The 15,726-nt window shown below is 42.5% G+C and overlaps 1 protein-coding gene across 1 annotated transcript; it reads right to left on the bottom strand.

The window, feature by feature from the left end:
- Positions 1-5,399: 5,399 nt before the first annotated feature.
- Positions 5,400-11,898, bottom strand: LOC136577615 (splicing regulatory glutamine/lysine-rich protein 1-like). Its single transcript, XM_066577537.1, has 4 exons — positions 11,821-11,898; positions 8,588-8,640; positions 7,620-7,705; positions 5,400-7,538 (listed from the first exon to the last, which is right to left on the bottom strand). Exons 2-4 carry the CDS (start codon positions 8,625-8,627, stop codon positions 7,092-7,094), a joined length of 573 nt encoding a protein of 190 aa, XP_066433634.1. The 5' UTR covers positions 8,628-8,640; positions 11,821-11,898; the 3' UTR covers positions 5,400-7,091.
- Positions 11,899-15,726: the final 3,828 nt, after the last annotated feature.

The raw sequence follows: 15,726 nt of genomic DNA, 5'->3' as shown, positions 1-15,726 counted from the left end.
ACTGGGGGGGAGGGTAAAATGAGAAATAGTGGGGTAGCCAGTGTAGCTAGCGACCTGGGTCAAAGAAATGTGAATGGGGGGGTTGAGCAGGGGGGGGGAGTTAGTACAGTTAGAACTGTGAGGTCAGCCATTAGCACATATAGCAACAAAACGATTTTAAAGAACAAAAATAACTATATCAATTTTATGACCACAAATGCACAAAGTCTGATTGGTAAAGTGGGTGAGCTTGAAGCAAGAATGACTGATGAAAACTATGATATAGTTGGAATAACGGAAACATGACTTGATGATAAATGCAATTGGGCGGTGAATTTACAGGGGTACAATCTCTTCAGAAGAGACCGAAGGAACCAGAAAGGGGGAGGGGTATGTCTGTACGTTAAATCGAACTTAAATCCGAGACTACGGGAGGATATAGGGGTAGGAGACGAACAGGTGGAATCTCTGTGGGTAGAAATACAGGGAAGAAAAAATAACAAAATCCTGATAGGGGTCTTCTATAGACCACCAAACGTAGCAGAAGAAATTGAAAACTTACTATTAAGGCAGATAGAAGAGGTGTCAAAGCGCAACGAAGTAATTATAATGGGGGACTTTAATTATCCAGATATAATATGGGAAAATGAGACCTGCAAATCTCACAGGGGAGATAAGTTCTTGAGAGTAATTAAAGATAATTACCTGAACCAACTAGTACAGGAACCAACAAGAGGGAGGGCCATTCTGGACCTAGTACTAACTAACAAACCGGACAGAATAAAGGGGGAACAGGTTGAGGGGCACTTGGGGAACAGTGACCACAATATAATCATCTTCCAGCTGTCATTCAATAGGAAGCCTTCTCAGGGAGCGACAAAGAAACTAAACTTTAGTAAAGCAAAATTTGATGAGCTTAGAACTACTATCGGTAACATTAATTGGGACAACATCCTCAAAAATATCAGTACAAAGGAAAAATGGGAAAAGTTCAAAAGGATCCTAATCACCTCATGTGAGCAGTTCATTCCCTTTAAAAATAAAAGAATCTCAACTAAAAGGAAACCAATGTGGCTCGACAAGACGGTAAGAGGGGCAATAAACGAAAAAAAGAAAGCGTTCAAACTACTAAACAACAAGGCAGCGAAGAAGCGCTAAAATCGTACAAGGAAAAAAAATAAAATATGCAAAGATAGGATCAAAATTGCCAAGGAGGAGTCAGAAAGACTGATCGCCAAAGAGAGCAAAAACAACCCGAAACTATTTTTCAACTATATTAACAGCAAAAGGATTTGCAGGGAGAGCACTGGCCCTTTAAAAAACAATGCAGGAGAAATCATTGATGACGAAGGGAAAGCAAATCTACTAAATAGTTTCTTTTCAAGCGTATTCACAAACGAAAAGGAAATGCCACACGAGAAACAGGGGAATAAAATAAACCCCTCGCAAAATATGTCATACCTAATGAAGGAGGAGGTGCGGAACCGGTTAAAGAAGATTAAAAATCGATAAATCGCCAGGCCCAGATGGAATATACCCAAGGGTACTAAGGGAACTAAGTGATGAGATAGCTAGGCCGCTATATCTGATATTTCTAGACACTATCAAGACCGATGTTGTACCATTGGATTGGCGCATTGCCAACGTGGTTCCAATTTACAAAAAGGAGACCAAAAGTGAGCCTGGTAACTATAGGCCGGTAAGTCTCACTTCAGTAACGAGAAAAAGTTTCGAGGGGATTCTGAGAGACGCCATTCATGAGCACCTCAAGGAGAACAAGGGAATAACTCCTCACCAGCATGGATTCATGAAGGGTCGCTCATGTCAGACAAATCTGATCAGTTTCTACGATGAAGTAAGCTCTAAGCTGGACCTGGGAGCATCTATTGATCTCGTATATCTGGACTTCTCTAAAGCCTTTGACACCGTGCCATATAATAGGCTAATATAAAAAATGAGACAGCTCGGATTGGGTGAAAACGTGTGTAATTGGGTTAAAAATTGGCTCATTGATAGAAAGCAGAGGGTGGTAATAAATGGCTCATACTCTGATTGGGCCACCGTCGCTAGTGGGGTGCCACAGGGTTCAGTATTAGGCCCCACTCTGTTCAATATATTTATCAACGGCCTGATAGAGGGGCTGCACAGCAAAATATCAATATTTGCAGATGACACAAAATTATACAATATAATTAATGCAATGGAGGACAATGTGCGGCTACAAACGGACCTGGATAAGCTGGGGGCTTGGGCAGAAAAATGGCAAATGAAGTTCAATGTTGATAAATGTAAGGTTATGCACATGGGCAGCAAAAATGGATGTTACCAATATACACTTAATGGGGTACTGCTAGGGAAAAGTGATATGGAAAAAGACCTGGGGGTACTAGTGGATTGTAGACTAAACTGGAGCAACCAATGCCAGTCAGCTGCTGCAAAGGCAAATAAAGTTTTGGGATGCATTAAAAGAGGTATAGGGGCGAAGGACGCGAACATTATCCTTCCATTATATAAAGCACTTGTCAGGCCCCACGTGGAATACTGTGTACAGTTCTAGTCACCGGTGCTCAGGAAAGATGTAAACAGTACTGGAGGGTGCTCAAAGAAGAGCGACTAAGCTAGTACATGGAATGATGGGACTGGAATACCCAGAGAGGCTATCAAAATTGGGACTATTTAGTCTAGAAAAAAGAAGTTTAAGGGGCGACCAAATAACCATGTATAAGTACATGAGGGGACAATACAAGGATCTCACCCAGGATCTGTTTATACCCAGGACTACGACGGTAACAAGAGGACATCCGCTACGCTTAGAAGAATGCAAGTTTCATCACCAACATAGAAAAGGGTTCTTTACTGTTAGAGCAGTTAGACTGTGGAACTCTCTGCCTGAGGACGTAGTGATGGCAAAATCCATAGAGGAGTTTAAAAGGGGACTTGATGTCTTTCTGGAGAGGAAGGATATTATAGGCTATAAATCTAAGGTTATTTGTTAATCCGGGTTTACAGGCAGGTAGGAACTATTATGCTAGGTTCACACTTGCCGTATTCCCGTCGGAAATCTTGCAGTTTCGCAGCAAACACCGCGAGATTTCCGCCAGGAGAACCGCCGCGGTTTAAACCGCGGCGGCTTTGAAGTGGCCCGGCCGCTTGCTTTTCCATTGCGGCCGGCTCTCCCATAGAGGAGAGTGTGGCCGTAGCATAAATAAACAAAAATCCAAATGTAAACAGACATGCTGCTTCTTTTGAAACCGCGGCTGCGGCGGCCGCAACCGCGGTTTCAACCAGATTTACCGCAGCGGATTAGCCGTCCCGTGTGAACCCTCGTCCCCATGGCTGGCTAATCCCGAGATTAGCGGCCGCGGGCGGTTTTGCCGCGGGCGGATCTGCTGCGGCAGAACCACGGCAAATCCGCCCTGTGTGAACCTAGCCTTAGGGGTTGATCCAGGGAACAGTCTGATTGCCATTAGGGAGTCGGGAAGGAATTTTTTCCCCAAAAGGGCTAATTGGCTTCTGTTCTTGGGGTTTTTTGCCTTCCTCTGGATCAACAAAACAGGAGGCTAGACAGGCTGGACTAGAAGGACATTGTCTTCACTCAGCCTTACGAACTATGTTACTATCTTCGAAATAATTAAATCAGTGAATAAAAACTGTTGGTTTGACAGCATTCAAGGGATCTTAATAAAAAAGATACATTTAGAATAGGTTGGACAGCCCGGCTCCAGAGTTCCTACAGCTTCATGCCCACATTAATTAATCAATTAATCATCGATGTTCCTCATTTAAGAGCAATAATGCATAAACCCTAAATTCGAGTTCATTTTTCGTATTACCCTTCTATCCACTTATTTGAATTCATTTGTTTAGTGTTCTGTGTAATTTTTCATATATGGATACCTATGATCTTCTATTTGTTGCTCAATTTGCTTTATCATCATTATTGTTACAGTTGTTAAAAATTTCACTAAAAATCTACTGTGTTAAAACAAAACAATCAAAATAAAAATACTCCCTTCCACCCCACCCCCAAAATGTTCCAAATGAGTTTTATGTACATTTCACTTCACTTGGAAAGTTTTAAAAAATCTTCAAAACATTCTATGGTATTTTAAGTAATACCAATGAAAAATGCAACTTGTCACACATAAAACAAGCACTCAGACAGCTGTGGCAATGGGGAAAGAAAAGTTACGATTTTTTTGAAAGTCTGGAGGAAGAATGACTGCCCATTTACAGGGGCTGACAGTTGGTTGGTTTTTACGCGACTCCAAGAGGTGAGCAATTTCTTGCTCAGTGCCCTGTTGGTGGTCGCGTATACATGGGGCTACTATTGCCCCAAATCGCTCTTTGCAGCGATGATTTGAGTGATAATCGCCCCATGTAAAGGTAACTTTAGGTTGTTTTCATGTAGCATTATATGTCTAGCGCTGGTTCCACCCCGGTTTTCGTCTTCGGTGCAGAATGCTGTATAGGGACCGAAACCAGGATGGAGCCAGGACAGAACCATACGGCGCGATATGTGAGGAGGGGGGAGACCTCTTTGGTCTGTATTTCGCATGGTTTCCATCCCTGTCAGTCTTTATAGCTGGATAGAAAAGCGCTGATGATGATGCTTTTCTATCCAGCCTTAAATGCTGACAGGGAATGAAGGTAATTGGAGTTAAGTGGCCCTACTGAGATTCCTACACGGGGCCCCATCTACAAGGAGTTAAAGATTTCATAAATGTTACAAATGGAAATGTTTATACGGTTAAATTGCTGTAGAACTAAACAGGAGTTGTAACTTCTATGTGGACCTTGTGGAATTAAAGGGTAGCTGTCACCTTCTATAAGCACCATAAACTAAGTATGATGCTTATAGGACAGGTCCTGCGGAGTCCGGGATGTAATGTTTATACTTACCAGGCTCCCCGGGAAGTCAATGCTCCATCTATCAGCGTGACTCTTCATTCAGTCTGTGTGCGCACTCCCATAGAGAACAGTGGAGTGCGTGCGACAGCGTGGGAATGGGGAGTATATACATTACATCCCCGGACTCCGCCGCACCCGTCCTATAAGCATGTGTCTTAGTTTATGGTGCTTATAGGAAGGGTCAAGTTCTCCCTAAACAGTTTGTATGAGATGGGAATAATGGGTCTGACTGGGCATGAGCTGTGATACCAGATGCAACACATTGACAAGAGCTGCACTGTTTCTAGATAAAAAAAGGCCCCTTTTACCCAAATCTCACACATCTTTCTTTCTTACTAGTATAAACGAGACGGCACACAGGATATATTTCTAAGGTTGTTTATTTCCAGTATATACTTTTATTATATCACTAGTATTATTACACTGTATTCTTATCACTGTTATAATATCACTAGTTTTATCATTCTATTATTATTCCATCACTATTATTACTATTATGCTATTGTTACTCCAACGCTATTATGTTTTATATGAAGCTATCAGACTACTGCTAGAATCATTAGACCATTTTTACCCTATCACTAGTATCATAAGGTTACTGTTATTATCAGCGTACTATGTTGTTCTATTACTAATTCTAAGATGCCTAACCCTAACATTGTTGATCCAGAAGAAGGCGAAAAAACCCTGGACACATTCAGCCAATTGGTGACCAGGGAAAAATTCCTTCTTGACCCCGGGAAAAGGCGATCGGTCCTAGAACCCCGGATCAAAGCCCCTCACGCAATTACCAAATTTCTAGTTAGTATTATATTATAAATACTATTATATTATGATTTTAAGAGTATTATTACTATTATTTATATTACTAATATATTATTACTTTTGTGCTAATACTACTAATATTCTACTATTACTAATATCACACTATACCTAACCCTAACATTGTTGATCCAGAAGAAGGCGAAAAAACCCTGGACACATTCAGCCAATTGGTGACCAGGGAAAAATTCCTTCTTGACCCCGGGAAAAGGCGATCGGTCCTAGAACCCCGGATCAAAGCCCCTCACGCAATTACCAAATTTCTAGTTAGTATTATATTATAAATACTATTATATTATGATTTTAAGAGTATTATTACTATTATTTATATTACTAATATATTATTACTTTTGTGCTAATACTACTAATATTCTACTATTACTAATATCACACTATACCTAACCCTAACATTGTTGATCCAGAAGAAGGCGAAAAAACCCTGGACACATTCAGCCAATTGGTGACCAGGGAAAAATTCCTTCTTGACCCCGGGAAAAGGCGATCGGTCCTAGAACCCCGGATCAAAGCCCCTCACGCAATTACCAAATTTCTAGTTAGTATTATATTATAAATACTATTATATTATGATTTTAAGAGTATTATTACTATTATTTATATTACTAATATATTATTACTTTTGTGCTAATACTACTAATATTCTACTATTACTAATATCACACTATACCTAACCCTAACATTGTTGATCCAGAAGAAGGCGAAAAAACCCTGGACACATTCAGCCAATTGGTGACCAGGGAAAAATTCCTTCTTGACCCCGGGAAAAGGCGATCGGTCCTAGAACCCCGGATCAATATATTATAAATACTATTATATTATCATTTTAAGATTACTATTGTTCCTAATTACTAGTATTACACTATTATTACCTGCATGCTAATATCATTACTCCTCAATATTATTATATTATAAACCATAAACTACTATTATATTATTTTACAGCATTATTACTATTGTTTCTTATTACTATTACACTGTTATACTATCTATACTAATATTATTACTATTACATTGTTTATACAGAAGATAAGCATTTTTTATAATTATTGCGTTTCCTGAAACCATTAGTACTATGAAACCATTAATCACTATGAGTGATATTACACTAACCCTAACGCTACAATTATTGATCCAGAAGAAGGCGAAAAAACCCTGGACACATTCAGCCAATTGGTGACCAGGGAAAAATTCCTTCTTGACCCCGGGAAAAGGCGATCGGTCCTAGAACCCCGGATCAAATCCCTTCCTACTATTATTGCTGATATTTTTATTGTTCTACTATTAATTTATTTATTTTACTATAATTACTATTATAAATATTATTATATTATTTTTACTATTGCTGATGTTACTGCAATAGTTCAGAGGTGGAGGGTGCGTCGCAGGATCGTCCACATGATGTTTTTCTTGCCCCACATGCGGGGGCTGCCATGGTGGATGGAGTGCTGCCTGATCCTGCTTCTTCTCAGTGACCGGTCCTGAATCCCTCTCAGTGGGTCAGATGGAACATCACTGCTGGATTCCTGGTCCTCTTCTTCCTCATCCTCAAGATCTTCTTCCTCTCTTTCCTCCTCATCCTCTATGTCCTCCTCTTTTTCTTCCTCTCTTCCTTCCTCCTTCATCTCTTCTTCCTCATCTTTTTTCTTCTCTTCTTCCTCGTCTTCATCCTCCAGCCCTTCACACAGCATGCGAGCGATGGCTGCTCTTGCTCGGAGTGCCAACTCTGCCTTTGTTGGTCTTGGTCTGATGACTTCTTTAATAGTTGGCCGATATTGTTTCTGGGCTTCAGGGTTTGTTGGCATGAGGCGCTTAAAAGACAGTGGATCAGTACATTATGTGCTCAGGTGAATACATATATACACACCATGATAGCTGGCACGTTTACTCACCTCCTTCTTGAAGGCAGGGGACGGGAGGAGTTGCATACATTTCGTCACCAGTCGGAACTCCTCCGCCGACGTGACGCTGGCATAAGCTGAAGAGAGAGAACAAGCAGATAATGAGCTCAATCATGGATGTAGAGGAAGAGGCACAAAACTGGCAAATATATGTAACCTGCTCGCTGCTCAGAGTGTGACGGATAAAGGTCAGTTAGCAGCCATCTGTTCTCTCTATCTCCACCCTGTACTACATGGTCACCAGTTTCAATATCCAAACCCGCTGCAATTACCTATACCCGGGACAATATTTTATGGAGAAGCGGTTGTCCAGATGGGCCATCTCCTGCAATCTGAGCCCACCACTAAGATCAAGTTCACAACTGCAGGGTGCCTTGTGTCCTCACTGCATCAGTCAGATATAAATGTGCCAAACATATCCATCAGGATCCATTAACCCAACAGAGAGCAAAAAAGCCTCCCCTCAGCCTCTGTTGGGTCAGTATATCGCAGTACCATTTTTGAGGCATGGAATAGCATATTAGATAACACAAATCAATATACACACATATACAGAAAAATATATCTGTATGTTTTATTAAATTGGAAGCCTATAAGCAACATATCCCAGTGTATTCCTACACATTGGAAGGTATACCAGCAGGATACTTGACTATATATACAATCTAATGTACAAACCCCTAAACATGGCTACACAACAAGACATAAAACCGAAAAAGAAAAACACCTACCACACCATAATATAAAACAATATCTTTATAGTAATAAAACATTTATAAATAAAAATACATAACCAATGCAAGGGGGCGCCGCAGACGAAGGCAGCTGTTGGGCCAAAACATATGTCGTGTACCCTAGAGCCCTCTTGCATGGGTTATTTTGCCCCCTGCCTACCCGTAGTCCTTGCCCTGGCAGAGGTATCCCTGAGAACAGATGAGGAAGACAATGAAGAGTCCTACCTGACCCAAATCCGAAGCTGCTGGGCTCTGTAGTCCACATTGTCTCTGATAATCTGCATCACATCCAAAGCACAAAGAAAAAAGTGGTGAGAAAAGTTCTCTTAAAAGTCTTTCAATACATTATTACTGAGCTATGCCGCATATACAGAGTACTCATATATATACAGAGCTATGCCGCATATACAGAGTACTCATATACACAGAGAGCTATGCTGCATATACAGGGTACCCATATACACAGAGCTATGCTGCATATACAGAGTACTCATATACACAGAGAGCTATGCTGCATATACAGAGTACTCATATCCACAGAGGTATGATGCATATACAGAGTACTCATATACACAGAGGTATGCTGCATATACAGAGTACTCATATACACAGAGAGCTATGCGGCATATACAAAGTACTCATATACACACAGAGCTATGCGGCATATACAAAGTACTCATATACACAGAGAGCTATGCCGCATATACAGAGTACTCATATATACACAGAGCTATGCCGCATATACAGAGTACTCATATCCACAGAGAGCTATGCTGCATATACAGAGTACTCATATACACAGAGCTATGCTGCATATACAGAGTACCCATATACACAGAGCTATGCTGCATATACAGAGTACTCATATACACAGAGAGCTATGCTGCATATACAGAGTACTCATATCCACAGAGCTATGCTGTATATACAGAGTACTCATATCCAAAGAGCTATGCTGCATATACAGAGTACTCATATACACACAGAGCTATGCTGCATATACAGAGTACTCATATATACACAGAGCCATGCTGCATATACAGAGTACTCATATACACACAGCTATGCTGCATATACAGAGTACTCATATACACAGAGGTATGCTGCATATACAGAGTACTCATATACACAGAGGTATGCTGCATATACAGAGTACTCATATACACAGAGCTATACAGCATATACAGAGTACTCATATACACACAGAGCCATGCTGCATATACAGAGTACTCATATACACAGAGGTATGCTGCATATACAGAGTACTCATATAAACAGAGGTATGCTGCATATACAGAGTACTCATATACACAGAGGTATGCTGCATATACAGAGTACTCATATACACAGAGCTATACTGCATATACAGAGTACTCATATACACAGAGCTATGCTGCATATACAGAGTACTCATATACACAGAGCTATGCTGTATATACAGAGTACTCATATACACACAGCTATGCTGTATATACAGAGTACTCATATACACACAGAGCTATGCTGCATATACAGAGTACTCATATACACACAGAGCTATGCTGCATATACAGAGCCCTCATAAAGACACAGAGCTATGCTGCATATACAGAGTCCTCATATACACAGAGAGCTATGCGGCATATACAAAGTACTCATATACACAGAGAGCTATGCGGCATATACAAAGAGAGCTATGCGGCATATACAAAGTACTCATATACACAGAGAGCTATGCTGCATATACAGAGTACTCATATACACAGAGAGCTAAGCTGCATATACAGAGTACTCATATACACAGAGAGCTAAGCTGCATATTCAAAGTACTCATATACACAGAGAGCTATGCTGCATATACAGAGTACTCATATACACAGAGAGCTATGCTGCATATACAGAGTACTCATATACACACAGAGCTATGCTGCATATACAGAGTACTCATATACACAGAGCTAAGCTGCATATACAGAGTACTCATATACACATAGAGCTATGCTGCATATACAGAGTACTCATATACACAGAGCTATTCTGGATATACAGAGTACTCATATACACACAGAGCTATGCCGCATATACAGAGTACTCATATACACACAGAGCTACGCCGCATATACAGAGTACTCATATACACACAGAGCTATGCTGCATATACAGAGTACTCATATCCACAGAGCTATGCTGTATATACAGAGTACTCATATACACACAGAGCTATGCTGCATATACAGAGTACTCATATACACACAGAGCTATGCCGCATATACAGAGTACTCATATACACAGAGCTATGCTGCATATACAGTACATATATACACACAGAGCTATGCTGCATATACAGAGTACTCATATATACACAGCTATGCTGCATATTCAGTACTTATTTCAGTTTTTCAGGACATTTGGTACATTAACCGGTAACATTAAAAACTATAACTCGTCCCACAAGAAAAAAAAAGTGACAAAAAAATATATGACCGTTGCGACTCTTGGAAGGTGGAGACATAAAACATGAAAATGAAGAGGCAAATAATGTGTGTCCTCAAGGGGTTAAAGATGGGTTCCTGCTCTGTTAGACTGAGCGACCCTGTATTACATGACGCCCAGTTATTTACATGAGCACCATGTAGTGCTACACTAATCCTGCTGGGGGCAGTCACCTGGTGATAGCTGCAGGATCCATGTAATCAACTGATCACCAGCAGGTCTGTGCTATGAAAAGGAGGGAACCCTGTGAATGGCACTAGGGGGCGCTATCCTCATATAATCAGATCATGTTAGTATACAGGACCCCCACTGTTGTCGGAGTAGGAGAGCTGCTCAATGCCAATTGATTAAAAGAGATCCTTGAACTCCCCCAGAAGTTTTGTGAAAGTGACTACAACCCCCTATGCATAACACATCTAAAATATGGGACCCCAGAAAATAAGCCGTGTATAGAGATAAATATATGTTCATTACATAACCGCCCCGGCTCCACCCACAAGTACTTTGGGTGACATTACAGGGAAATAATACAACAGAGCCAGCAGGAAATTTCTAGAACTCTGAATTAAAGGGGTTGTGCCAAGTTATAAAGAGCCCCCACTTCACAGGATCCACAGGATGGGGTAACTTTATGATCAGTGGGGGCCCGACTGCTGGGAAACCCACCGATCCCAAGAACACAGTTCTGGTCAGTCCCTGAGTGAATGGAGCAATCGGACCCCCACTGATAATTTGGGATAACTTTATAACTTGGCACAACCCCTTAGAACAGTGTTTCCCAACTCCAGTCCCCAAGGCACCCCAACAGGTCATGTTTTCAGGATATCCCATGGTAAGAACACCTGTTGGAATGTCTGGGGCACTGATAATAATCATATCACCTGTGCAATACTGAGGAAATCCAGAAAACATGACCTGTTGGGGGGCTTGAGGACCAAAGTTGGGAAACACTGTCTTAATATATAGAAGAGACATCATTCCATTACCTGAGATCACGCAGAAACGTGCGGGTGTCCGTCGTCACTCACTGCTGAGCTCTAACAGACTGAGCACAAGTGACAGTTGGAAGACTTTCAAACACCAATGCTGCGATCCTATTGGTCGGTCACTAATGCTGTCGCCATGGTGACAGATGTAGCTGCAGGTTCACTATATGGATATCCTTATATCACGGTGTGAGATGTGACGCCGTAGAGCTGAAGTGACGCCATTATTCTGCTTCTGGCCACATTCACACAACATTTAGGAACATTACTTTATCTTTCAGTTTTATTAATGTTTTCCTCCCTAAGTTATAGAAAATGCTTTATCTGCTGTGTTTCTACTACAAAAAGGGAATGTTTTATCTTCGTGCTCCTTACACTGAGGCCACATTTAACCCCTTCAGTGGCCGGTTTCTTACCGCCCTGTCAGACCCACCAGGGCAGGTGTTTTAAATGGGACAATCATTTAATTTCAACTAATTTTTCGCGTTCCCAGAGCCATAACTTTCATTTTCCCATTGGCACGGCCATATGAGGGCTTGTTTTTTGCGGGACAAGTTGTGCTTTTTGATGGCATCATTTTTGGGTGTATATAATGTATTGTATAATTTTTGTAAAAAAAACTTGTAGGGAGATTTGGGGGGGAAAAAAAAAGAAATTCTGCCATTTGTCTTTTGGACATCATTTTTCTGGCGTTCAGCGTGCAGAATAAATAATGTGATAACCTTATTCTCTGAGTCACACGATTCCGGCGATACCAGGTTTATACTGTTTTTTTATGTCCATTTAAAACATTTTTTTCTCTCTTAAAGGTTTCCTTTTGTGTCTCCACATTCCTAGAGCCGTATTCATGTTATTTCCCATTGCCAGAGCTCCAGAAGGCCGTGTTTTTTGCAGGATGAATTCTAGTCTTCATATATCTAATTTTTGGGAACATATAACATTTTGATCGTTTTTTATTTCATTTTTTCTAGGGCCAAGATAAACAAAATCTAATTATGGCATGTTTTTATTTTTATTTTTCACTGCATTCTCTGAGCAGTATACACAATGTAATAAAGTCATTGTACAGGCCAGTACGATTATGCCAATACCAAATTGTAATAGTCTTTTTGTTTTTTGCTACTTTTTCACACTTTAAAAAAGATTGAATGGCTGTGATTGGTTAACCAATCAGAATTAGCTTGTTGGAGGTGGGGCATTCAAGCCCTGCATCCAGAAAGCAATGCTCTGTCGGCGTGGAGGAGGACGCTACAGCCTGCAACAGAGCTGCAGACCATCGCGAGGACCGAAACGCTGGTGACAGGTGAGTATTAGACCCCCCTGAGTCGCAGCCTGCGAGTTTTTTGACTTGCAAGCAGGCTCGTAACCAGAGTTTTTGATCTTAAATCGGAGCAAGAATTTGGGAGAGAGCCTGCTTGCAAATCAAAAAACTAGCAAGCTATGTACAAGGGTACTATCACCGAGAAGACCCAGAGTTCAGGGTTAAACCCCCCCAAATCTAAGGCATCCCTATTTATTGACATTTGCGGTAATGGTAGATGAGGAGCTCTCGAAGCTGTCAAAAGAAGAGAAATTTAAACATCAGAATTTAACCGCAAGGGAGAAGAAAGCCCTAGAATCCATCGAAACCGATGCAACTATCGTGATTAGGCTGTTACATGTGCGGCTGGGATCTGTGGTACTATGTACTCCTAGCAGCACAGTCAGGTGGTTGAGGGTTAATTGAGCTGGCTGGGTGTGGTACTTCCTGCTAGCCAATCTCCTGGTTCTGTGCTCCCATATAACCCAGCTCCTGTCAGTCTCTGGCTGGGTCCCCTAGGGCAGGGGTCCCCAACTCCAGTCCTCAGGGACCACCAACAGGTCATGTTTTCAGGATATCCCATGGTAAGAACACCTGTGACAATGTCTGAGGCACTGATAATTACATCACTTGTGCAATACTGAGGAAATCCTGAAAACATGGCCTGTTGGCGGTCCCTGAGGACTGGAACTGGGGAACACTGCCCTAGGGTGAGCACTCATGTTGGTTCTGTGTCCTGTAACTTGTTATCAGTCATGGTCGGTCATGTTCCCACTTGGATCTGTATTTGCAAGTAAGTCTATTGTGTGGCTCTGCTTCCCCAAGATTGTCTGGAAACCTGTCGTCCTAGTCTGCAGTACATGCAGCTCCCTTTTTCTTCCCCCTGTTCAGGTGCAGCCTCCAGAAATCTTATGTCTTACTCCAGGTGTCAGTTGGTGTAACTGGACACTCCCTTATGTCAGCCATAGGCCCGCGCCCAGGGTAATGGCTCCAAATTGGCATTAGAACACAGTGCGGCCGGTGGTGCTGCAGCTGAACCCCAGGGGTGTAACACCTTACGGGGCCTGAAAACTGAAAGCATTGTCGGAAGGGAGCTGATGACAGCTCAGCTGTCAGAGGTGGTACAACAGTGAACGGGAGCCTCCATGCCCAACCGTATCACATCTTCTATGAAAGCTGGAGCAACAGGGCACTAGAGAGTCCATGCCAGCCCGTATCACATCTTGCATCCAAGCAAAAGGTGGCCCTGCTTAGCACTAGAGCATCCATGCCCCCCCGTATCAAATCTTGTATCCAAGCTAAAGGCGGTGAAACAGGCTACTAGAGCCACCTTCCCCTTCTCCCACCCCCGTATCACATCTTACATGAAAGCTGGAGTGTCCCAGCAGGGCACTAGAGATTCCATGCCCGCTCGTATCACATCCTGAATCTAAGCAAGAGGTGGCCCAACTTGGCACTACAGCATCCATGCCCCACCACACCGTAGCACATCTTGTATCCAAGCTAGAGGCGGTACAGCAGGGTACCAGAGCCTCCACGCCTGTCTATATGGCATCTCGTTTCCAAGCTAGACACTGGACCAGGATTATAGATGTAAACCGACACCTAGTTACATTGTGAGCCTCGTGTGGCGCAGAGCATTAGGGCAGTGGCCGTGTATGCTCTCGCTCATGACCTGAAGTATGCGGGTTCAAACCCCGCATAGACCAGGTAGCCGGCTCATCGTCGACTCAGCCTTCCATCCTTCCGAGGTCGGTGCAATGAGTACCCAGCTTGCTGGGGGGGTAGAGTGTATGAAGGGGTATGAGGGCATTCCATCATGTGTTCCGGTAGATTTCTGCGCAGTGCACTCTAATTTTTACCTTAGTGGCCTATTTGGCTTTGTACCAGACCCCACCCTCTGGCCTCTGTATTCAATTGACCACTCATTTCACATCCTTTTACTCTAACTAGAGAAGAATTCAAAACCAACAAAACTTAAATCATCACCGCACAACATAGTTCCGTTACACACTGCAATTTCCCTGCCACACTCCCGTGGACGTCCATTTAACCCAACAGTTTGTATATATAGAAGACCAGAGAAAATCATTACAGGCCTCTTACATTCTGCACATGGCGCCAAGGAGCCATTTCTACCCGCAACCCGAACGCTGCACTGCCCACCAAGCTGTTAGCCCCCAAAAACGTAGGTGGCTATGGGTGACGCTGACCCTCACCTGGGTTGGCTCGCCGGGCCTCGCAGCTCCACTGCCGCACCCCCTCGCCTTTGTGAGGGTCGACCCATAGTACCGCCCAATTGTGACTGTAAACCTGAGCACTATTTCTATGCCGCCAACCGCAGAGTCTTTGCCCTTAGGGAGACGCGCGTATTTTACTTATCACAACAGAACGCGAAATTCCGGCCGAAATCTTACCCCCGCGTGCTGAAAACCCTGAAAGAGCCAACCGAAATTAACCACTAGGAGATTGCCATTGGAAAAACAGTGGCTTTGTCACCTGCCTATCCGCTTATTCCACCAGCTCCTTTACATACGTCACTAAGCAAGCGCTGTGATTGACTGGCACTGTAGCTTTATGGTTAGTGTAGCACCACCCGCAAGGCG

The sequence above is a fragment of the Eleutherodactylus coqui genome, chromosome 8 (assembly GCF_035609145.1).
Source record: "Eleutherodactylus coqui strain aEleCoq1 chromosome 8, aEleCoq1.hap1, whole genome shotgun sequence".
NCBI classification, from domain to species: domain Eukaryota; kingdom Metazoa; phylum Chordata; class Amphibia; order Anura; family Eleutherodactylidae; genus Eleutherodactylus; species Eleutherodactylus coqui.
The sequence above is the reverse complement of the archived record's forward strand: the minus strand, read 5'-3'. Positions and strand labels throughout refer to the sequence as shown.

Bases quoted from the DNA above. Each gene is read 5' to 3' on its own strand.
- LOC136577615 (XM_066577537.1), bottom strand. From the start codon at position 8,627: ATGTGGACTACAGAGCCCAGCAGCTTCGGATTTGGGTCAG. The intron at 7,706-8,587 runs GTAGGACTCTTC...CTCTCTCTTCAG, and splicing joins CAGCTTCGGATTTGGGTCAG to CTTATGCCAGCGTCACGTCG. The intron at 7,539-7,619 runs GTGAGTAAACGT...CTGTCTTTTAAG, and splicing joins CCCCTGCCTTCAAGAAGGAG to CGCCTCATGCCAACAAACCC.